The following is a 23,467-nucleotide window of genomic DNA, read 5'->3' as shown; positions in this document are numbered from 1 at the left end:
AACTTCAGTAATTAGACGCCCCAAGTGTGTATGTGTGTCTTTTGAGGTTTGCTCTCTGTGTGGTTATATCATGGTATCATTTGAGGGTTTGCTCCGTGAGCAGTTATATAATAAGACCTCCGTTGGGAGAAGTAGAACATAGAACGATTTGAGATTGTGTTAGAAAAAGTATACTTACTTATGTATTTTAAAGACTGTATGTATTTGAGAGAGAGAGTTGGGGGGGTGGGAGCAGAGGGAGAGAGAATCTCAAGTGCGGGGCCCGACATGGGGCTTGATCTCCCGACCCTGAGATCATGACCTGAGCCAAACCCAAGAGTCATATTCTCAACCATCGGGACCACCCAGGCGCCCCCTTAGTTAACCCCTCAGTTATGTATTTTAAAATCTTAGTTGCAACTGAAGTATCGACTGTAGTTATTGAAACAATATGTGTATATAGTTTCTAATCTAGCAGAAAAAGATATGAGGGGATCTATATATAACAAAAACAACCAACATCAATAGAAAAGGAAGAAAAGCGAGATGTGAAAAATAAAAAGGATGTCAAGCAGAAAGTTCAGAATATGATTGTCGGAGTAATTCTAAGCATTTCTGTAACAGTATTAACAGTCCCAGATTCGTAGAAATATACAGAACCGTGCTCCCAACAGACTGTTGATTCTTTTCTAAAATCTGTGTAGCTTTTTAAAAAAGTTGACCACATATGGGAAACTGCACTAAATTTTATTTTATATCTTTATTTTTTTGCATTAAATGTTAAGCAATCTATTTCATGCAGGCCACGTTCTTTGGCCCAGTGTGATTAAATCGGAAATCAAGAGAAAAAGTTCAAAAGGTAAACATGTAAACGTGTGTGGAAACTTTAAAAACACACCGTTTCCCCACTCGTGGATTACAGAGGAAGTCACCATGAAAGTACCAGTCATTTAGAATTGAGTGAACTATGAGTGTACTGCAGGTAGAAAGTTGTATTAAGGTATTTGGAACTCCATTTCTAATCTTGGCAGAAAAATGGAAATGAGGAGCGTGACAAATCAAGAGTGCTAAGGAATGTAGAGGAAGCATTTACAAAAACGGAGATCAGAAATTATGGGAATGATGAGGAAGTATCAAAAGGGGGAGCAAAACCAAAAGCCAGTCTTTCGTAAAATCTACCAAAACTGCAAGCCTCTGTCACAGACACTCAGGAGGAAGATGGGCGCACAGGGAAACCACGTGGAGAGCACGTCAGGGAGTTCAAACAACAACCGCAAGAAAACCATGAGCATCCTTGTGAATGTGAAAATAGGAAGGAAATGGATAACTGACTGCAAAAGCCTAAAAACAAAATGGCCAGGGTGCCTGGGTGGCCCCGTCAGTGAAACGTCTGCTGTCGGCTCAGGTCATGATCCCGCGGTCTTGGATCGAGCCCCATGTCGGGCTCCCTGCTCAGTGCGAAACCAGCTTCTCCCTCTCCCTCTGCCTTCCGCTCTGCCTCCTTGTCCTCTCTTTCTCTTTGTCAAATAAATAAAACCATGAGAGACTGTGGACTCTGAGAAACAGATTGAGGGTTTTGGAGGGGAGAGAAGGGTGGGGGGATGGGTGAGCCTGGTGGTGGGTATTAAGGAGGGCACGGATTGCACGGAGCACTGGGTGTGGTGTGTAAACGATGAATCTGGGAACACTGCATCAAAAAATAATGATGTACTTTATGGTGACTAACATAACACAACAAATAAATAAATAAATAAATAAATAAATAAAATCTTAAAAACAACAATAGCAAAAAACCAAAATGGCACACCCAACGCTGACAAGCATGTTGGAGCCACAGAAACTCTCATTCGCCGTCCGTGGGAATGCAGAATGGCACAGAGGCTTAGGACGTCGGTTTGGCAGTTTCTTAGAAAACTAAGCTTATTTTTACCATAGGGTCCAAGCAGTTGCGCACCTTGGTATTTACCCGGAAGAGTTGAAAATGTACGTCCACACAGAATCCTACACAGGGGTGTGCATGGCTTTACTCATAATTGCCGGAAAGCTTGGAAGGCACCATAATGTCCTTCATTAGATGAATGGATGAACAAGTTGGTCCATCCAGACAGTGCAGTATTACTCAGTGCTACGAAGAAAGGAGCTATCAGTCACAGAAAGACAGGGAGGAAGCTGGGGTGCGTATTCCTGTGTGGAAGGAGCTGGTGTGGCCAGTGGACATGTGGTCGGATTCCAAGTCTGTGACGTTCTGGAAAAGGAAAAGCTGTGGAGACAGTCGGGAGACCGTGGTTGCCACGGTAGTGGTGGGAAAACACGGCCAGGCAGAGCCGAGAGGAGTTAGAGCAGTGGCGGTACCGTGTGTGATGTCATAAGGATGGATATATTTGTCCAAACCCATGGAACGTTCAACACCAACAGTGTTGACCCTGAGGTCAGCTGCGGACTTTGGCTGGTTATGATGTGTCAGCAGAGGGTCCTCTGTGGTAAAAAACAAACAAACAAACAGCCATCCTTTCTGGTAAGTGAAGTTGATCATGGGTGAGGCCATGCTTGTAGGAGGGCAGTGGGTTTGTGGGACATCCCCTTACCGTCCTCTGAATTTTGTCATAAACCTAAGACTGCTCCAAACAAATTCTTAAAAACGAAACAAACAACAACAACAACAACAAAAGGCCCTGACCTCATTAGAAATAAAAGCTATCATGGAGATTACCTAAGGAAACCAAAACTGTTTTGCCTGTACAGTGCTTCTGGAATGTTTTGTGACATGACAGAATGGATAGCTCTGTGAGTGGTGTGGACAGCACTCAGAGTTTCAGGTACAGAATTTGGAAGAAATAAGGAAGAAGAAAGAGGAAAACAAAATGAACCATAATTTGACTCTTGGCAAAATACAAAATCTTAATAAAGAATTAACTCCGGCAGAACGGAGTCTGTATTCAGTACCATTGCCTCAAGAGTGCTTGGGGTTTTGCATTGAGTGTCACAAAACCTTGAAGGAGTAAATCATTGCTCTCTTTCCATGAGCTGTTGGAGAGGTAGGGAGCAGACCTTCCTCCATTTGTCTTACAGTGCTCTGTAGCTCTGCTGGAGACGGACAGCACAAGAGGTCCGCATACAGGCTGGGCGTATTTTACATTATCATACAACCCTGAAAACATTAGTCAGATTTACCCGTTTGCCTTAAACATCAAACAAATGTTATAACCAGGTTGGGTTTATTATAATCGTGGAAGGATGCTTTACCAATGTTAGATGGAGAAGACCTTGACACATTCAGAGATTTAAGGGGGAAAAGTGGTATCTTACCAGTGACCGTAAGAATATATACAATTCTGAACTCCTATAATACAGAAGAGGTGATGAGAGCAAAACCCTAAGCCAGTCCTTTAGGGAAACTCTGCAACCTGTCCCAAGCTTACAGCATCCATCATACACACCGGAGTAATATTAGTCGTGTCTGTGAAAAACACAGAATCACACCCAAGTGCCTGCTGTCACTAGAGGTCTTAGCCAGTGCAACAAAATGGTAAACAGAGAAACAGAAATGCAGACACCAAAGTAGAGCGATGAAATCTGTGCCTGTTTGCAAAGCACCCAGACAGGAAGTCTACACTGACTTACAGATTTTTAAACTGAGTGAGTTCTTCAAGCTGGCAGATACAATGTAATATCGACAGATAAAATGTAACAATCGAAGACAATCAGGAAGAGGAATGTAAAAAGAAATCCCACTGACAGCAGTCACAGAACCAGAAGGGAGCTAGGAGGACATGAACCTTGATGACTTTGTAAGTTGCTGCTGAAGGACATAGACAAGATGTAAACAGTCGCGCGCTCTCCCGTGATCTCTGATCCAAAGCCTTCACTAGCGAAGACGCCACATGTTATCAAATGGGTCTTTAAATTTAGCGCACGTGGGGCCATGTTTTGCAGAGTTTTGGTATGACTTGTCAGATGGCTTCTAACTTGATTTATTCCTAAGACCCCTCTCCACCCAGTGTGGGGCTCGAACCCACAACCCTGAGATCAAGAGTTTCGTGCTCCACGGACTGAGCCAGCCCGGCGCCCCAGATAGCTCATAACTTAAATGTGGACGAGCGATAACAAGGCTTCTTTAGGACCCATCGCAATTGGGAAAGCGTGTTAGTGATTCAAGGACGCATAGCCCTAAGGACCAGAGTAGATGTGTCATAAAGAGCACCGTGCATTTTTGGAAACTCGGTGCAGCTCAGGGAAGTCCCAGCAGAGCAGAAAGGACCTATGGGCCCGGGTGGAGGGGGAGGTGGATCCCTGCCCCCATCCTGTCCTTCATCATCAATTTCAGGCTAATTCAATCACTACAAGTAGAAAGGAGCATTTTTTTAAAAACATAGTCTCGTAAGAATGAGTTGTGAGAATCTTTATAACCTCAGGCCAAGAAAGCATTTCCTAGTAAGACTCAGCACCGCTGTAAAGGAACAGTGATGTTTGAGGATACGACAGATACACATCTGCGCAGGGAGCAGCATTTCAAACACTGACTGGCCCACTCCAGCCTGGAAAAAATTACTGCAGTGCAATTAACACATAGACTGTTAGTAGCCTCAGTTTATTTTTAAAACCCTCTGAATAAGAGAGACGATCAGATAGGAAACCTGGCAAAAGGCACGCACAGGAAAGCGTGCTGTGTGCGTTTGGACCACGGACACTCGTGGCAGGTGGGAAATGTGGCGCTAGAGCCGGACCAGGCCGTGGCCGAGGCTCCAGGTCTGGGGTTGGGGTAGGAAGGCACAGCTCCCTCTGTCAGGTGTGTCCAAATCCCCCCTGCTCTCCTCTGTCTGTGGTGCCTCCAGCCCCGGGTCTGGACTGAGCGGGCTTGGGGGTGGGCCCTCCTCCCTGCCTCTCTGAGCCGCCCCCCACCTTTACACCTGACACCAGGTTCAGCGCTCAGGTTCCTCCTAACAAGGTGCCCTGGGACCACAGGCCCGAATGTGACGGAGGTCCCAGTGCTGTCCTTTGCCTCCTGTGATCTGCAAGGCCCCCTCAGACGCTCTGTTGAGAAGCCTGAAGGTTTGCACCATGTGTCTGATGGCGACGTGGCTGGCTCTTTGCAAGGGACCCGGGGTTTAAAACAAAAGACTCCCAGTGACTTTCCTTGACCTGTTCTTTCTCTCTGGCGGAGAGGATTCAGTGCTTGAGCGTTTATTAGCTCGTTGCCACGTAAGCAGCTTGTTTTTGGGTGTCCGTAGCTGCACACGCTTCACGCGTCTCCCTGCCCCGCCCTGCAGGAAGGATTGCATTTTCCTTTAAAAGATGGTGGTTTTGTAATAGCTAGAATTGCTCCTGACAGTCTTTTGAAGATATGCTCCAGAAGCAGCTTGTTTAAAATGAGAAAAGACCAAGGGTGCCTGGGCGGCTCAGTCGGTAACGCAGCTGCCTTCTGCTCAGGTCATGATCCCAGGGTCCTGGGATCGAGCCCCACGTTTTGCAGACATTGTTCATGGTGCGCAGAGTCATGCACCCAGCGACCCCGGGGCTCCCATGGAGACACCAGAGTCCAGCACTTGGCTTAGATCATCTGTCTGCCAAGTGGAAGAGACCAGAATTAGAAAAGAATGCCTGTAGAGGTGAAGTGGATTGGGAAAGGTTGTTTTGTTTTGTGTCTCCCCTGCAGGGAGCCTTGGCCAATGTCACCGACGTGGGGGACGGCCAGGCTCGGGGCACGACATTCCGTGGCTCTTGTTTCTTCCAGCGGCAGCGCCCCAGGACCGTGGGCGACTGAGGAACCACGTCGTGGTTTAGAATCTTCGGTAGCAAATACCGGTCTCACAGAATTGCCATGAAATACACTAATAGGACAATGGTAACTTGGAGTCCAGTGCTAAAACCTCCCACATGTCTCTTATGTTTCCGCGGAGTCATTAGAGCCGCGGATCGGGAAACTGAGCCAGAGATGTTCGGTCACTTGCCCAGGAGTGACCCAGAGGTCACTCAGTGTAGAAGTGGAATCAAAGCGACGCCCATGCATCTTCACCTTTGGAGGTAATTTAGGGGAAGCTTGTGGTCCACACCTGATCGTACAGGCTGTTTTGTGTAAGTGTTACTCTAGGGACCATATTTTCCTTTTTCTCCTGATGTCGTGCATTTCTCCAGCAGAGGAACCATGTCTTACCATGAAGGTTCTGCTCTAATGCCTTAGTCCTACGTGTATCTTTTAGATCGTTATTTAAGGAATTGCTGAAAGCATGTGGTGTAGACGTTCTTGTGGGTTCCAGAAAGGCCCCGAGTTCCCACCCCGACCCCCCAAGTGGGGGGCTCTGGTAATTCCAGGCGACCAAAGGCCTTCCCTCCTCATGGTGGTCTTAGGAACGTTGGAGGTGAGATGACGGAGGGTGAAGTCAGAACATCAGCTAACTAGACTGTGGCTTGATTGTAGCTTTGGGACCCGGCTTGTGTCACGGCTCATTGGATGTCCGTGTTTTACTCTGTTATCCATGAGGACGTCATCATTTCGCCCACTTTACGCACGCACATGTGCACACGTGCACACATGTAAAAGTAACTCTTGTTTTCTTAGTTTCTTGCCCTCACAGGGAAACGATGCTTTCCCCTCAAGTAAAGTTCTTTGTCTGACGTGTCCCATGGAATCCTGAACAGTAATGGATATTGGCCTCTGGTTGGATATTGAAGCCAAAGTTGATTATGATTTTGATGCCTTCACCCTCCTCCCATGCCTACACACCTTTCCTTAGGGCTGAGATGGCACAAAGCTAGGAGGAAAACCACGTATAATCCTTCACCCACAGAGTGACATCTTTCTGCCTTTTGGAAAAAGAAACGCCTTCAGGCTACATCTAATGATAGCGTTTGCCCACAAACGGTGGTTAATGCTTTTGCAGTATCCATTCAAGTGACGATATTGTAGACATTCCGAAAGGTGGGCTGTGTTTCTCTGTCCTCTGTTTCTTACCTGTTCAGGTGACTTCCCTGTTAAAAAATAGGTTCGTCCCCTGCTAACCAGTAAGTTCAACTGCACTATGCAATGGGCACTCGTTTTCCCATATTTGCAGGGGAGGAGACTGAGGCCCAGAGGTCAGAAGAGTCACCCAGAACATGCCCTGTGGAGTAGCAGCGCCGAGTTTGGCCCTGGCCGGTGGGGTCCCAACCCCCCCACCCCCAGCTGCTCTGCCTCTGGAGTTCGCCCTCCGTCCTTCAGGGTCTGCTTGTGCCTTCCTGTTCTTCCTACTCCTCGGGGTTTTTAATGCGCCAAAATGAGATTTTAGAGGAAGGGGCTGAGTTTTCCTTCTCCTCAGAAGCAGCCAGAAAGGTTGGACCCCTGCAGCCCCTTCCCCTATCCTGGACCTGTGCTTGCGCCATCCTTTGTACCTGGAAGAGTTTCTGTCTCCGTGAGGAAGACAGAACAAAAAGCCATGGAGGCACCTGCTCGCTCTGTGTTTCCCAGCGGCAGGTGAGCCGAGGACCTCCCCATTCCCAGTTCCCCTTTGGCACTGAAACAGTGCACGTCGCTGTCTGTGACCCCCGGGTCTCCGCTCTTTCTTGCTTCCCTGATGCTCTGACAACTCATGCCAGGCCTTCCTGTTTCCTTTCAGCAGCTCGTTGGAGCCCGTTAATGTTTTGTGCTTTCTTTGCTGTCGGGGCACTTGCTGCTCATAGAGGGCTTTACCCCCGCAAGTCCTGTGCTCTTCTGCGTGTTGGCTTTTCTTCCTCTGGCTCCTCACCTTTCCTGTTTCTTACCTTCACTCGACATAGATTTGTTGCTTGTCTGGGCCATGGCAGGCTCGGGGACACAGCAGTGAGCAGCGAGGTTTTAATTTATTAGCCATAGAACACATGGACCTTTGCATCCATCTGAAGAAGTATCAGTCCCTTTTTGGAAGCAGTGGATGTGATTTAGGTAAAATTCAGTATTAAGGTCAGTGATGAAAGAGTATCCTTGGTTCTGAACCAAAGTCAGACGCTTAACCAACTGAGCCACCCAGAAGTTTCCTCCTGAAAACTTCTTACACTTTGTTCTGTCTTATAGTTTGCCGAGTGCGTGTCTGTCTTTCCCATTTCTTTCTAGGCTCCTTGAGATGAGACCAGGGATCACGTTTTCATTTTTAATCTTTGGGGAAAAACAAACTAAAAAGAATGTTGGCTTTTAAGGCTCCCCAGGGTAGGAACTCAGGGTCCACCAGGAGCTCTGTGATCCCTGTGTTTTCACCTCTCTGAGCCCCGGTTTTCTAATCTGTGACATGTGCGTGATAGCCCGTAGCTCATGGGTGTGATGTGAGCATTGTACCAGCGATCCCAGTGAATGTTCCTGTGCTCCCCCCACCTACCCCCGCCCATGCTGTCTCTCTGAATTCCTCCTTCACCAGCACACAGGGCAGTGGACATAGCAGACAATGAAGGTGGGTCCTGTGGGATACGGAATCAGACTCTGCTGACGGCTAAGTGTCTGCTCCTTGGAGATGCGAGCAGGGCGTCCAGGGCTTGAGAAGTGTACCCTGCTTCTCAACTTCTGTCTGCAAATGGAGCTCTTCCCGGTGCGGAGCCTGACTTCCCACCAAGCCCCAGTCCTCCTGTTCAGTGTCTCTGGGCGATGCCATGCGGAGCGAGGGGGACTTAGGATCTATGAAGCCGTGTCTTCTCCTGGGAGGTGCAGCTGCATCCACAGTGGGGCAGGGAAGCCAGAGAGACTGTGGCCTGGAGGAAGAGGTGCTTTCAGAGGGAGCGAGATTTCTCACGGTGGGGATGCCCCAAAGGGAGCGGGGCGTTGGCTGCTCTTCCAGGATGGGGACAGAATCGCATTCTTCTGTCCTCTCTGTGACCTCAAGGATGACCCGGTAGGCTCAACAGAGTCAGGGAGGCTCAGGCAGGCACAGCTCTGGCCTGCTGGGTAATGCTTCCTGCACCGTCCCCATGTCTAGACATGTGTCCTCCCTTGTTGGAATTAGTCCAGCACTTATCTACCTGGTGGCTTCCGTGTCACCTGCCTGGAGGGCCTTTTTCCAAGGAACTACAGGATCGGAGGCCCGGCGGGCACCAGAGGGTTTTGGAATGCTGCCTGGCTGGCTTTCTAGAAAACTCAGCAGCTGGATTGACGGAGGCTGCTGACTCTGTTGTTTAGGTCTTCAACTCCAATTTACCGAGCACCTGTTGTGTGCCGGGTGCGACGTTAGACAGTGAAGCAAAAGAGAAAGAACATGAAGGTCCTAGTCTTCCAGAAACTCAAGCTCAGTGAGGGGGAAAAAAGAAAGTTAAATATAAGACGGAGGCAACATGTCCAACTCCAGAGGCGGACAGATCTGGATTGGACTCTGCACCCCCTTGTCTGGGGAGCTGAGTGGCTCTGCCTCCGTATCTTCAGCTGAAATCTGGAAAATACCTACTTGACTGGTTTGGTAAGAGGGTGAGGAACAGCCTGGGCTGTGAGGTGCCTGGCCCAGGACCTGGTGCTTTCTAGGAGCTCAGGAAATGGGAGCTTATGCTTATCAGCATCATCAGTGGAGAGAGTAGAAATCACACCCGTGGCCTCCCCCTCCCCTGAACACCCAGCCTGGGAGATCCCTGCTTCTCCTGCAGCATTCATCAGAACAGACCACTTCATTTCTCTTAATTGAAAAATAATTACCATAAGAATAATAAGCCTTTGGTTAGGACTGCCCTCCCTTCCTTCCCTGACCCAGCTCCAAGGAGTTAGTTGCAGAATGAATCTGGGTGAGTCTCCGGAAGCTGTTTTCACAAACCAAAGCTGCCCTGTCACTCCCGTTCCTTATTCATCGAGTTGGAGAGGGACGGGGGATCCAGATTCCCAGACCCCGCCTGCCCCATCCAGAGTCTTTCTGGTGAAACCCTGTTTTCCCCAACATCCTGGAAAGGCAGCTCCTCTCTCCTGGGCATTTCCGTTCTGAGAGCTGTGCGATTTCTTGGAATCGCCTGGTATGTTACCCTGGAACGACTTTTCCCATCCTAAGGCCTTAGAAATCGGGCTCTTCTTAGAGCTGAATGCCCTGTAGTTGACAGTCTTGCCTGTAAGTAGAGATCTCGGTTTAAAACTCTCCTCTTCTGGGGCACCTGGGTGGTTCAGTTGGTTAAGCCACAGCCTTCGGCTCAGGTCACGATCCTGGCGTCCCAGAATCGAGTCCCACATCAGGCTCCAGCTCCACGGGGAGTCTGCTTCTCCCTCTGACCTTCTCCCCTCTCATGGTCTCTCTCTCTGTCTCTCTCTCAAATAAGTAAATAAAATCCTTAAACAAAAGAAAACAAAAAACCTCTCCTCTTCTGCCAGGAGTGAGCATAACCATGCGAGGAGCGTGTCTGGCCTCTGGGACACTCTTCTGCTGTGGCCCCTCCATCAGCTGTGCCAAGGTTCTCTTCTGACAGCACAGACTGCGCCCCGTGCTGCTGTCGCCTCTCGCCTGTCCCTGTCCTCTCTTGCAAGATGCTCGGTCCTGGGCGGGATTCCCTCCTGCTGGCTGGAGGTCTGGCACTTGCTTTCTCTGCGATGTCTCCTCTGCTGGTCCCTCCCTCACTGGCCTCCACCTGGGAGCAGGTTCAGGGTCCCAAGTGGAGGTAGTCAGATGTCATCGCCTCCCTTGCTACTTTGTTTCCCTGGGGGAATCCTTTCCCAAAACAGCTTGGAGGGACATGGTTACGTTCAGGTGACGAGGACCCTGTCTGTTTTGTTAATATTTGCATTTCCAGTACCTGGAACGATGGCAGGTATATAGTTGGTGCCCAGTAAATGTTTGTCAAATGAGTGAATTTTACGCTTACGGAGTTAAATTCATGGAAACCGAGCGTTCATGTTGAATGAGGTAATAAGGACTCCCCAGTGTCTAATTTACCTTTAAAAATTTGCCTTTTTTGAGAGAGCAGTGTTAGCAACGGGTAGACTTTTGGACTGTGACCTGGATTCTTCCTCTTCAAGTCCAGCGTTCTTGGACTAATATTTTTAGGATTGATGGCAAGTGAGAACCTTCCAGAATGACCAGCTGTTTACATAGTTACGTGCGCCCAGCATCTGCCTGCTTTCTGATGTAATGGAAGAATGAGGGGTCTGGACCAGAGGTCTGGAGAAGAAACACGGTAAATTGTGAAAGAGAAAGACACAATTAATTCTGTCTTTTTTGAGTGATATTTTGGGCGCCTGGCTCTGTCCCCCCCCCGCCCCAGTTGTCTTCTAATAGTATAAATAGAGATTGCACTCCTAAGTCTCTGCTTTTTTCCATAATGTGTTGCTGAGGTCCTTGGTCCTTGCAGGGTGGGATGTAACTTCTCCGGAGTGGAAAATTCTTTTCCTGTGCTGTATGTTCCCACGCTCGGAACACCTCAGTCCTACCAGGCCTTCAGCACTGTCTGGGTGCTTCCTGCACCCGTGAAGCAGGACACAGGCCAAGATCGAAGGCAAGTTTGCACTCTGGCTGGGTGGTCCTCCCCAAACATGGGATTCCGGTTATGAGTTTCAGCGAACAGAGTCACTGAGCGAAATGAGTGGCTTCCCCTTTTTACAGATGGTGTTGCCAGGGTTGGGGGGCGGGGAGAGGAATGGAATCATTTGACACTTCTCTAAAACATGGATTCAACTCGTGAATCTCACTGAGATCAAAGTCTGCTGATAGCGATTAATCATTATCTTAACTTTTTTTGCTTGTTTGCTTTGGTGATAGAGGTAAATGTTGTCTGGCCATGGGGATATCTGCCTTTGGTTGGGGGATCTGCCCCAGACTTTGTGGCTTACCCTTCCCCCTGAGGATTGCAGTGTTTCGGGTATCCCATAGCAAGTGGTGAGAAGGGGGAATCTGTCACGATGGGGACACAGGGCCCAGCCTCCCTTCCTGAGAGCCCCTGCAGGCAGCATCCTGGGCCCGTTCTAGCCCTGGCCAGGAGCTGCTCTGGGGAGATTTGGGAAGAGCTCTTGGCACAGCTGGAAGGCATCTTGGGCTCTCTGTGTTTCTGTAGGTTCTGTCCACTTATGGTTGAGCTTTGCACAAGCCGTCCTAAGATGCACACATGAATACAGGTGGGTTGGGTCACCTCCTTGTCCCATAATCCATAGGATTGGTGGAGAAGTGTACATATTTGTACCAAAACCTAATGCTTATTAGGAAGTGGGGTCCATGTTTAGTGCAGCTTAGGAAATGAGCAGCCTGGTCCTGGACCTTCCCAAGCCGGTCTTCCTGGGGTTACCAGGTGAGTCACCCAGGAAGTCAGCCCCAGGGGTCCCTGTGTCACCCCTCCTCCGCCTCCCAGCCTCCATGGCCTGGAGATGTCCCAGTTCTTGTTTTGCCTCCTGACTCGGTCCTGGCACCCACTTCTTAGATGGGATATTTCTCTTCTGGAAGATACCCTTGACTCCTCTCCATAGCTAGACCCCTATCCCCACTGGTGACCTTGGGCCCCATTCTGCATCAGCCCCAGCAGCCCACCCCTGTGCTGGTCACCAGGAGTGCTGTCCACACTGTCTCCTCGGCCCCAGTCGTGGAGGAAGCTGCATGTGAGCAGGCACGCTGGTGCCGTGGGGGGTGGCTTGGGCTGGAGGACTGCCAGACACGTGACCATCATGGCAGGGTGGCATGACCGAGGGCACCCTCGTGAGAGCAAGCACTTTGACCCTCCTGAAGGAAAGAGTGTCAGCGGCTCTCACTGGGGCATTTCTGCCAGCAGCTTTGGGACCTTGACCCCACCGAACATCAGATTGTCTCACTGCTAAATGTTAAATGTAAGGGTTATGGTACCTGTCATTACTTTGCAGATTAACGTTGTCAGCGATGTGACATGGAGGGGCACCTGATAAGCCCTTGGTAATTGGGGTCATTGGTGTGACAACCACTAATCTGCACGTGGACGCACAGCTCAGAAGTCAGGCCCCCGACAAGGCTGCTGGGTCACCGTGTGACACACTGAATTGCCACTTCTTTGGGCCTCGCTTTGCCTAGCCGTGAGGTGTGAAATTGGTGCCTCTTAATTCCTGAGACCCTCTGGAGGTCTTCAGCTTTCCGTGGGATGGCAAGGAGAAGTTGTGCGTACGCGCTGGAGCTCTGCGACGCAGGCTGCCACATCTGTAGATCGTTCAGGATCATCCCTGACCCCACCGTGCTTATGGGGACCCAGGACCGTGCTCCATCGCGCCCAGCATGGGAGCAGGAAGACCAGTGCTCAGTGATTCCCGGGCTCGAAGCTGCAGCGGCTGTACTGGGAAGGACAGGGAGTGGGGTGAGCTGCCACGGGCTGCGAGGGCATAACGTATGTCTAGTGTTTGCCTTCACGGTTCGAAGGAGCCCGTGAACTTGAATATGGTAGCCACCAGCCAGTCTTTCGAGTCCCTCCTGGGTAGCAGTGTGTGCACACAGCCGGGGGCTAATAAGTGTGGGAGTCTTTCAGTCATGGACTACTTCCTGGTGTCAGGGTTTTGGGATTGTGGGACTTGTCCGTGAGGGACTTAGGATGTCAGCCACTCCTTCCTGAGTTACTGATCCTTCTCCATCCGTGGCTAACGCGGGTGCATTCAGGGAACGTGCTTTGGGCCTGGCGTGGGGAGTCTGCGTAGATCGGCTCAGTGATGACCAGAGCCCAGAGGCCACAAAAAGCATAGGCAGGGCTCCTTTTCAGATGCAAGACACACACAGACACACACACACACACACACACACACACACACACAGCCAGCTTGTGTGATATGCATTTTCTCAGTTCACAGACACTGACCGCGTCACTTGCCATCGTCTGGGGGAGGTGGGTGGAGAGGAGATCACCATTTCCCACAAAGGTTGGAAAGTGAAGTTTCTCTTCTCTGGTTTTTATTTGTTTCAAATCCTACCTGCCTGTAGTAACCACTGAAATAAAGCTTTGTGGGATGCATTTTATTTTTTTAGATGACAGGAATTGAGTGTTGCCTTTGTATTTGGCGCTGTGGTCAGGCAGTCTCCGCTGTTAGGTTTTCTGAATATCTCTAACTATCATGAATACAGCAGAGGCCCACTCTCTCTCCAGGGTAACACCTGATTTCCTTCTGCTGCTTCCTTAAGCCCAGCAGTGCCAATTAAAGATTAAATACTTGTGACAGGAATCTGTGAGAGTAGAAGATTAATTGGTGTGCAAAAGGTATGTCAGTCGAATGTTGAGTTCTGTCTGCACGAGGTTTGAATGGCTCAGAGGTCATCCGACATAACTTGCCAAGGGAGCATGGTTTAGGTTGAAAATGCCGTTGCAGTCTGGATCTTTCATTCCTGGACAGATAGAAATATATAAGAACATGGGCCTTGGGCCACCTGGGTGGTTCCGTGGGTTGGGCCTCTGCCTTCGGCTCAGATTATGATCTCAGGGTCTGGGGTTCGAGCCCCGCATCGGGCTCTCTGCTCAGCAGGGAGCCTGCTTCCCCTTCTCTCTCTCTGCCTGCCTCTCTGCCTGCTTGTGATCTCTGTCTGTCAAATAAATAAATAAAATCTTTAAAAAAAACAAAAAGAACATTGGCCTTTAGGTGTGTGTTGGGAACTTTTCAGCCCTAGCGCTTTGTGTAAAGAAAGTTCTCTTTTCTTCTCTGTGCTGACTCCACACCTCCATACCCCAGATGCTTGGGCTTTCTTCCCCCATCAGGCATTCTCTGATATCCCGCCGGATGTGCCCTGTGGCGTGCGGTTCCATCCTGACGCCGCCTGCTTGGTTCCGTCATTGACTAGAGCAGCCCGTGGAACTCAGGCAGATGGTGTACTAGTCAGAGTACTGGCTCGTTATAAATGATTTAGCTCGGGGACAGTCACGTGGCAAAGAGGCATTGAGCAAGGCATGGGAAGGCGTTCGGGACTTCTGTGGGGGGCACACCACATTCCCAGCTCCTCTCTGTGTCCGCCTACCTAGAGGCTCTGCAAACCTTGTGGGTTTGCATTTTCTATGTGGGTGCTTCACCCCGTAGGCACGATGGCTTAAATCTGATGAACTGGACCTCTGGCCCCTGTCTCTTGTTCCCCGAGGTCAGGGAGTGGGGCTGACCCTCCCAACCCTCTAGTCCCACTGTTGGTCCCCTCGGCAACCAGCGCCATTCCTGTGGTTATCTTATGGCTTCCCCTAAAGCACCTGATTGATAACAACTCAGGTGTGGTTGAAAGGGGCTTCAAGAGAAGCGTCTGCCTTCGGCTCAGGTCATGATCCCAGGGTCCTGGGATTGAGTCCTGCCTCAGGCTCCCTGCTCAGCAGGAAGTCTGCTTCTCCCTCTCCCTCCCCCACTCCCCTGCTTGTGCTCGCTCTCTCTTTGTCAAATAAATAAAACCTTAAAAAAAAAAAGACGAAGAAGCAAAGGGGCTTGTAATGAATAAGAGAATGTTATATCACAAAAGATGATCCTCTTGCCTTTGTGAAAGCTCGGGAGCTATTTCAGGAGCCACAAAAGACCAATATTAGAACAAAAAATGCTCCCATTGCTGTTAGGGCTTAGGAAATCATAAGGCTCTTAGGAGCCATGTGCCGGCATCATGAAGGAGGCCAAGATCTCTATTTTCTATTCTCTCCAACCTTACCGGTGCCATTGATGTTTTTCTTTTTTTTTTCTTGCTCTTAATAATCTGTCACCATCTGGGGTTTTCGCATCTAAGCAAGGGTGCTTGGCCCCATTATGCTTAGGAGCGTCCCTTCTCTATGAAGATGGGAGGAGGCAGGGAGACGGTGCGCGGTCAGGTCAGGTAACAGGTGCTCACGTGGGTCTGGGGAGCACGGACAGGCCGTACACGTATCCTGAGCATGTCGGGCAAGTCGCGTTTCTGTGAGGGGCCATGCAGTTCAGTGTCCTCTTTCCTATTCCAGAGGTTCAAGAGGACACTATGTGGTGAGTTGGGCCCAGCAGGGTGCAGCAAGGGCGGTCAGGTGGGGTGAGAAGGGGGAGCCTCGTCTCTAACTCACGCTGGCCTCCGTGCCTGCAGTCAGCCGGTGAGCCCCTGGCCTCGTCCTGGCTTGGTTTATGGAAGATGCATGCCCCAGGTCATCCTTGGGGAGCCAGACGCCAGTTTGTTTCACTGAGTTTAGATCTATTTTAGAAGTGAAGCAGCCTCCGTTCGCTCGTGGCACGGAGGCCAGAGGCACATGGGAGCTGGAGATCAGATGAGCTCCCCAAATATTTGGGACAAAAGTCAGCGTCCAGTGTGGGACTTGGTTATTTGAGGAGGCAAAATAACTATTAATAACTTGATTTATAGCCGTGTTGTTTGACCTATATCTGCTGCACGTCCGTCCTCAGGAGCCCGTGTGACGTGAAATTGTGTACGTGGAGTTGTTTTCCCTTCTCCTCTGCGTGCCTGCCAGGGCTGCCGTCTCGGGGAGGTATTTTGACGTGAGGGCTGCACTGATTAGACACTTTATCTTAGCACCCATTTCCAGAAGCATCTGCCTCGTTTGTGCCCAGTGTTTGCTTCTCCGCGGAGGGGCCCTCACGGGTGGGTGGTGATCCCTACAGGGAAGGCCTAGGGCTGGCCACACCACAGGACGTGTGGAATGCGAGCCACTCCAAGCGTTTCTGCAAAAACTGACCATCACCTCAGTAAGGTCTTGGTGACTTCCGTAATATCGTAGTGTAGCACTTTTTTTTTTTTTTCTATTTTAAGATTTTTTTTTTTTTTTTGAGAGAGAGGCAGAGAGAGGGGAGAAGCAGGCTCCTCACTGAGCAAGGACTCGTGGGGCTCGATCCCAGGACCCTGAGATCATGACCTGAGCCGAAGGCAGAGGCTTCATTCACTGACTGAGCCACCCAGGCACCCCCTCCCCCAGTGATTATATAATCTAAACAAATGAAATCCTAATTGAGCCACAGAAATTTGAAAGTTTGTCAAAGAGTGGGATTTTTTTTCTCCTGAGTAGGATATTTTAGATTTTTTAAAAGGCTTCGATTTTGCTCTAAGAGCTGTGGAAAATACACGAAGTTGGTGACATGGTGGTATGGCGGTTGGATTTGATTCAGGAAAACTACAGCCTACCACCCACGTGTGACCAGAGTCACCTGGCTTTGTCTAACACCCGTGCTTCTAAATGTGCCGGGAGGTCTGTCAGTAATGCACCTCAGAAGAGGGAAAGCACGTTGGGGACACACCTTGCTTTGACCCTCTGGGGCTTTTATTCTTCACTGTCACAATGACTCTGAGGAGTGTCAGAATGACGTTATGTTCCCAAAAGCATAGTGGCCCTGACTGCCGAGAGCGGTGACCCAGGTGGGAGGGACCTGGCCGGCCCCAAAAAGGAGCAGAAGGGCAGGACGGAAGACACCAGTGCCAGGGGCTTCCATAGGGGAAAGATAACTCCAGTGAAAACCCACCTGGGTGGGGGGCGGTCAGCACATTGCATTTTCTCAGAAGAAACGTGTCAGACAGCGAGCCTGTATCTTGGGGGCACGGAAGTGGAAGCAGTGGTCGGTGTGTTCTGCTGGATTTTCTCCGGGTTTTGAGGACGTGTGAACTGCAGCTGGGGAAAGCCCACTGGGCCATGGTGCCCCTCAGCCACCCTGCCCATGGCATGCAGGGTCCTGACCTGAGGCCGACTCGGGAACTACCGTGAGCTCTGGGCTTCACCCCTCACCGGCTCTTAAAGGGTCCATTAAGGGAGAAATGCTTGGGTTGTTCACGGGATGAGTTGGGCTTGTTAGTGTTACGGAGCTCAAATCAGGCAGCTATCATGTGGCAGCTAAATAAGAGTGTAGGACACATTCTAGAATATTCCGGAAGCCCCAGACTTGTGAGCTGCAGTGTGACTTGTACTTGTTCTCGAAGGTGAGTACCCGGAGCTGTCAGTGAACACACAGCTGAGGGGGGTCCCCCATGTGGTGGCCGCTCTCTTCTCCTGGCCCCTGCTCCTTGGCTTACAGATGAGGGCAGGAGACAGGAGGACAAGGACCCTCCAGGGGTCCGGATTTTCCGTGAGCCCCACTTGTCCCACTCACCTCCCTGCCCCCGAACTCTGAGCAAGACTTTTGCCTGCTGACTCTGGAGTTCTCCTTTGTGATCGATTAAGTATTGATCACACAGTAACGATGAATTATTACTTCAGTACCTTTGTCCTTTTACTGTCTGGCCACAGGATTAATCTTTGACTCTAAGCTAAGGCAGCATCCTTCCCCCTCTCATACAGACCCCTAGACGTGTGGGGCCCTGCTCGCAGGTTTCAGGTCGCGATGTGGGTTCGGATTCACACTGCGCGTCCCTGTCCACTCCACTCAGACAGCTCTCGCTGATCTTGCTTCCTACTATTTCGGAAGCATCGGCTTCTCTCTTGTCAGTCCGTCTGTCTGTCCATCTGATGCTTACTGTGTGTAGCACCCGTGTCCGGGCCTTCCTCAGACCCCTGCCCTAGCACCGTTGGGGGCAAGAAGCCGAGGGTCTGTGGCTTTTCTGCTTCTGCCTGGTCTTCCCACAGCTGGTCTCCACCCCAGCCCACCCCCAGCCGGCTGCATGCCCTCCCTGGCTGTAGCCTTGGGGCCCCCTGCACCCCCAAACCCCATGCCCCTTTGACATCTGTGCCAGACATCCTCTCTCAGGAAGTTTTTGTCACTGTTCAGCTCTGCTCTGTCTTCTTGGGCCCTTTTCCCTAACGAGTGGGGAAGCCGAAGCACAGGTGTAAATCTTAAAGAAAGAAAGAAAGAAAGGCAAATTCCAGAACTGGACGAAACTGACATCTCTCTGTAATGCACAAGGGGTCCTGCAACAGGTGGGGGGAGGGGGAGAGTCGTGGGGGCAGGTTCCGGAAAGGTCTGTGAGCTCATGCATAGAGCACACACCTGGTGGCTGCAAAGATTGTTTTCAGATTCAGGGTTCGCTCCTTTGCACTTGTGTGTGATCACGGGCAAAGTGCTCGATCCCTTGGGTCTGTTCCTCAGCTGGTACACCAGCTCATGGTCCCCCATGTATATTGTGTCGTAAGGCATCCGTGAAACAGGTGTACCGAGTTACAGCTACCCGTGCTTACCACATGCGGGGCTCTGTTACGGTGCAAGGTGACGACCAGCTTCCTCCTGTCACCCCCCCCGCATGCAGCTCCACTGCGAACCCCGTGTCGGGCTTGTGGGGTGAGAGGTAGAAAGCCGAGCCTTGTGTCCTGGGTGTGGAGCCCATAGCAGGAGCGGGGCCGGGATAGACACGTTCCCGGTGGGTGACCTCTCTGCTCTGTCTTCCTGCCTGTTGGGGCTTGGGCCCTAGCTTGGCGGGGGTCGCGCTGTCTTGGGCCCTGAGCCCGTGGTGCTCAGTGGGCATCACTTACAGGAGCAGGTGGGCCTGTGGCTGACCCAGCTTGCAAAGCACCACAGTAGGGTAAGGTGGGTCTCGTTTATGTTGGCCACGTTGTGCACAGTGACAGAGCTGAAAACGCACCGAAGGGGGCAGTGCTGTTGGGTTGCAGTGGGTTACAATTAAGAGAATCTACCTCAGAGCAGCTTCAGCTCTCGATTGTAGGGACTATGCTTTCCAGAGCTCCCGGCCAGAGTACAGCCTCGCCTCGCCTTGCCACGCCAGGCTGCTCGGAGTCTGGGTCCCATCTCCAACCTCTGTCTCTGCCGCCTGCCCCAGCTGCTTCCACATCTCCAAATGTGCTGACTTATCCCCCTCCCCACTCCATGGTGTATAGTGAAGGCTCTCCAGAGAAACAGAACGAATGGGATGTGCATTTATGGGTATATGGGGGAGGGGGTTTAAGGAACTGGTTCACGTGATTATGGAGATGCATGTCCAAAATCTTCAGGGCAGCCAGCGGCCTGGGGACCCAGGGAAGAGTTGTAGTTCAAGTCTGGGGGCAGAATTCTTCTGTCCTCCGGGACTGTAGTCTTTTTCTCTTAAACTCTTCTTCTCTTCAACTGATCAGACAAGGCCCACCCATATTATAGAGAGCAGTCTTACTCAGAGCTTACTGATTTATTTATTTATTTTTTTAAAGACTTTATTTATTTATTTGACAGAGAGAGATCACAAGCAGGCAGAGAGGCAGGTAGAGAGAGAGGAGGAAGCAGGCTCCCTGCTGAGCAGAGAGCCCGATGCGGGGCTCGATCCCAGGACCCTGAGATCATGACCTGAGCCAAAGGCAGCGGCTTAACCCACTGAGCCACCCAGGCGCCCCAGAGCTTACTGATTTAAATGTCACTCTCATCTAAAAAATATTTCATAGAGGGGCGCCGGGGTGGTACAGTCAGTTAAGCATCTGACTTTGTTTTCCCCTCAACTCATGGTCTCAAGGTCTTGAGATCAAGGCCTGTATCCTGCTCTTTGCTCAGCAGGGAGTCTGCTTAAAACTCTCTCTGCTCCTCCCCACTGTGTGCTCTCTCTAAAATAACAAACAAACAAACAAAAAAACAAAAAAATAAACCAAAAACCCCCTTACTTGACCAAATACCTGTGTCCCGGCAAAGCTGACACGTCTAAGTTCCCATCAGAGTCTCTGGAGCACATCTCCTTCTGTTTTCTGTCCTTCCCTCTGACATTCTCTGGGCTTCTGTCTGCGTCAGGCCTTCTCCACAGAGACCAGGCTCCCCCAGCTGTCAGGCCCGTGGAGGGCAGAGGAGGGCACCTGGAGGTCAGCAGGTGCACGCTCCATAGGGCTCCCCCCATAAGCCCGTCCGCGTGGTGTGGGCCTCCCGGAGCCCTGAGCAGGCCAAGGCCCCTGTCCATGTTGGGTGCCATTCAGCTCCTGTGTCTCTCACCTCTAGAATTTTGGGGAAGGGAGAAGTCCTGATCCACCTGGTTAGGGCTTGACATCTGCCTGTGGTCTGGCTAGCTGGGGCCGGAGCGGTGGGGTCATGCTGTGTGGCCCATCCACACCGAGGGGCCTGTGAGCCAGGCCGAGGCTCCAAAGCTGGGTCCTGTCCATGCAGACCAAAGAGACGCGGCTGGACGGTGGCTCCATGGTGCCCAGGGATAGTGTCAGCAAATACTGATTCGCGTACTATGTACGGTTACTTCTGGGATGCACAAGCTCAGTCACGCTCCCTGCCTTCGCTGGGTCGTGTGGACTAGTATGAGCGTTGGGAGCCGATCCCCAAGGTGCCCATGTGCCTGTCACCCCTCGCTGCTGCCGCTAACGTCCTGCTCTGTTCTGTTTTCTCGCGGTTGGCCTGTACGCCCAGAGGATGACGTAGACCTGGAAGCCCTGGTGAACGATGTGAACGCGTCGCTGGAGAGTTTGTACCCATCCTGTAGCATGCAGTCAGAGACGGCGCCCCTGCTCCAGAACGGCCAGCACACCCGCAGCCAGCCGCCACCTTCGGGAACAAGGTCCCTGCAGACGCCGCGTTCCCAGCCTGTGCACATCCTTGCCGTCAGGTGGGACCTGGGGCTTGGAGGGGCTTGTCTCCGGGGACGGGGATGCGACATGGCTCTCTGCGCGTCCATACGTTCATTTTCTCCATCCAGCTTGGCCCTACGGGCTTGGACCTGGCACCCAGTTTGGTTTGGACAACATCCATGGAGCACCTGCTCCATGATAGGGGAGGGAAATCCTCGTAAGAGAAGGCTCTGGAAATAAGGGAGGAAGGACCCAGTATGGTCTTTTGGGGGCTCGAGGGCCTTACTACCCACAGTGGGGTCTGGGGGCCTGGAGGAGGGGCATCCCACAGGGGGTTCCCTGCAGGAGACAGCCTCTGGAAATTCGGGGCTGGTGGGCAGGGCTTCTGGGAAGGTGTTCCTTGCAGGTGGCACATCTCTGATTTGGGTGTCGGCAGGTGAGTAGGAGCTAGGAGGTTGTGGGGGAAGAGATTTTGTGAGTGGAAGGGATGATCCCCATTGTCTCAGGTGGCCAGATTTGCTCCCTTTCCTTGGCGGACTGATACTCCCTTGTACGTACCGTGTTTATCCATTTGTGTGCTGACGGGTGACGCAGGCAGCATGCTAAGTAACCAAGCCTTCCACAGGAGGACAGATGCCACGGGATTGCACGTAGGGGACGCATCTAAGGTAGTCAGACTCCGAGAAGCAAAGAGTGGGAGTGGTGGAGGCCAGGTCCAGAGGGGAGGGGGTTGGGAGAGAGGGGACAGAGCATCCCAAGTGCCGTTTCTACACGGGGAACGGGTCCAGGGGATCTCCAGCACAGAGCCCACATGTCCCAGTACCCTGGTGTGGTGTAGACTGAGAACCTGGCTGAGAGGGAGGGGCTTCCAGGATCACAGGGGGCGTCGCGTCCACAGTCTGTGGTGTGTCTGGCAGGCAACTCTGGTGATGGGTCACACCGCGTGCTCATGTCACACACAGTCGTCCTGCTTTCCAAGTGTCGATCATACCTCCACGCAGGGTGGTAGACAAAGATGACCCTGACAGGTGGGGCCACCTTCCAAAGGCCTCTGTGAGCCATATGAGGGGCAAGACGGGGAAAAATTTGAAGAGGCGAGCCAGGAGATTGGGTTAGGGTTTCGGCAGATCCTTCTGGCAGCCTGGTTGGGGGGGCAGGTGCCGGCCGGTTAGGGCGCAGCTGACTTGGAGGCTGTTTCAGGGACCAGCCTAGAGATGCTGGTGTCCCGCAGCGGCTGCAGAGCGGGAGAGACGGGAGGTGTCCGCACCTAACTTCGGGGGGCGGTGGGGTCGGCCTGAGCCGGGAGCGTGCCTCTGCCCTGTCTCGAGGGTGTGGCCGGAGCAGCCAGTGCCACAGCTGCTGGGAACAGGGTGCTGGAGGCATCACAGGCCTTCTGGGGGCAGAGGTTGTGAAATGGAGCCGAGAAGCTCTCTGTGGCTGCCGCCCGGTCCCTGTGGGCTGGGCCCTGGAGGTTTTCGGGTGAGGATGGAGGGATGGGAATGGGTGACGGAGCGAGGCCTCCCTGAGCTTTCTAGTGCCTCCCTGGGCTTTCTATTGCGAGGCTGGTGTTGCCCTCTGTTTTGGGCCTATGTCAGGCTGGGGTGCTCGTGTCTGCTACCTTTCTCAGAACTGCATCTTCCGGGGATCTCGCTTCCTCTGCTTGGGGGTGGAGGGGTGGGGTGCTCTCTGCTTCCAGAAACTTCTATAAGGCTCTTTTTTGTTGTTGTTGTTAAGATTTTATTTATTGATAGAGAAAGAGAAAGAGATTACAAGTAGGGAGAGAGGCAGGCAGAGAGAGATGGGGAAGCAGGCTCCCTGCTGAGCAGAGAGCCTGATGCGGGGCTCCATCCCAGGACCCTGAGATCATGACCTGAGCCGAAGGCAGAGTCTTTAACCCACTGAGCCACCCAGGTGCCCTGTATAAGGCTCTTTCTGGTCTGACATCCCCGGGGTTCTGCGGACAGGCTACCCTCTCACCCAAGGCAGTCTGCTCTGTCTCGGGTCAGCGGGGTCAGCACAGAGCTGTCTGCAGGGGTGGTCGCCTGCCCCTTGGCTCTTGGCCTTTCCCTGCCTCTCTCTCCTGGTGTTTTCATCCCACTCTGCTTTCTGGGGCATCACCCTTGTGTTCTTGGCCCCTGTGCAGTCAGTCCACGAAGAGATGCACTTTCCTCCTGTGCACTTCTTTGGGTGTGGAGTCTGTCGGTCACATGTCCAGAGAAGCCTGGAGTAGGGAGCCCCTGGAAAGGATGGTCACAGCCGGCACAGC

The 23,467-nt window shown here is 51.7% G+C and overlaps 1 protein-coding gene across 3 annotated transcripts in view; it reads left to right on the top strand.

Annotated features, from left to right (window-relative positions):
• The window catches only part of GRB10 (growth factor receptor bound protein 10), a 173,321-nt gene that overhangs the window by 80,941 nt on the left and 68,913 nt on the right, over window positions 1-23,467 (top strand). For all 3 annotated transcript variants that reach the window (XM_047695307.1, XM_047695306.1, XM_047695308.1), the window contains one exon: window positions 21,044-21,239. In XM_047695307.1, the coding sequence (XP_047551263.1) occupies window positions 21,044-21,239 (196 nt within the window). The remainder of the gene's footprint in view (window positions 1-21,043; window positions 21,240-23,467) is intronic.

Source organism: Lutra lutra, chromosome 11 (assembly GCF_902655055.1).
Source record: "Lutra lutra chromosome 11, mLutLut1.2, whole genome shotgun sequence".
Classification (NCBI taxonomy): Eukaryota; Metazoa; Chordata; class Mammalia; order Carnivora; family Mustelidae; genus Lutra; species Lutra lutra.
The sequence above is the reverse complement of the archived record's forward strand: the minus strand, read 5'-3'. Positions and strand labels throughout refer to the sequence as shown.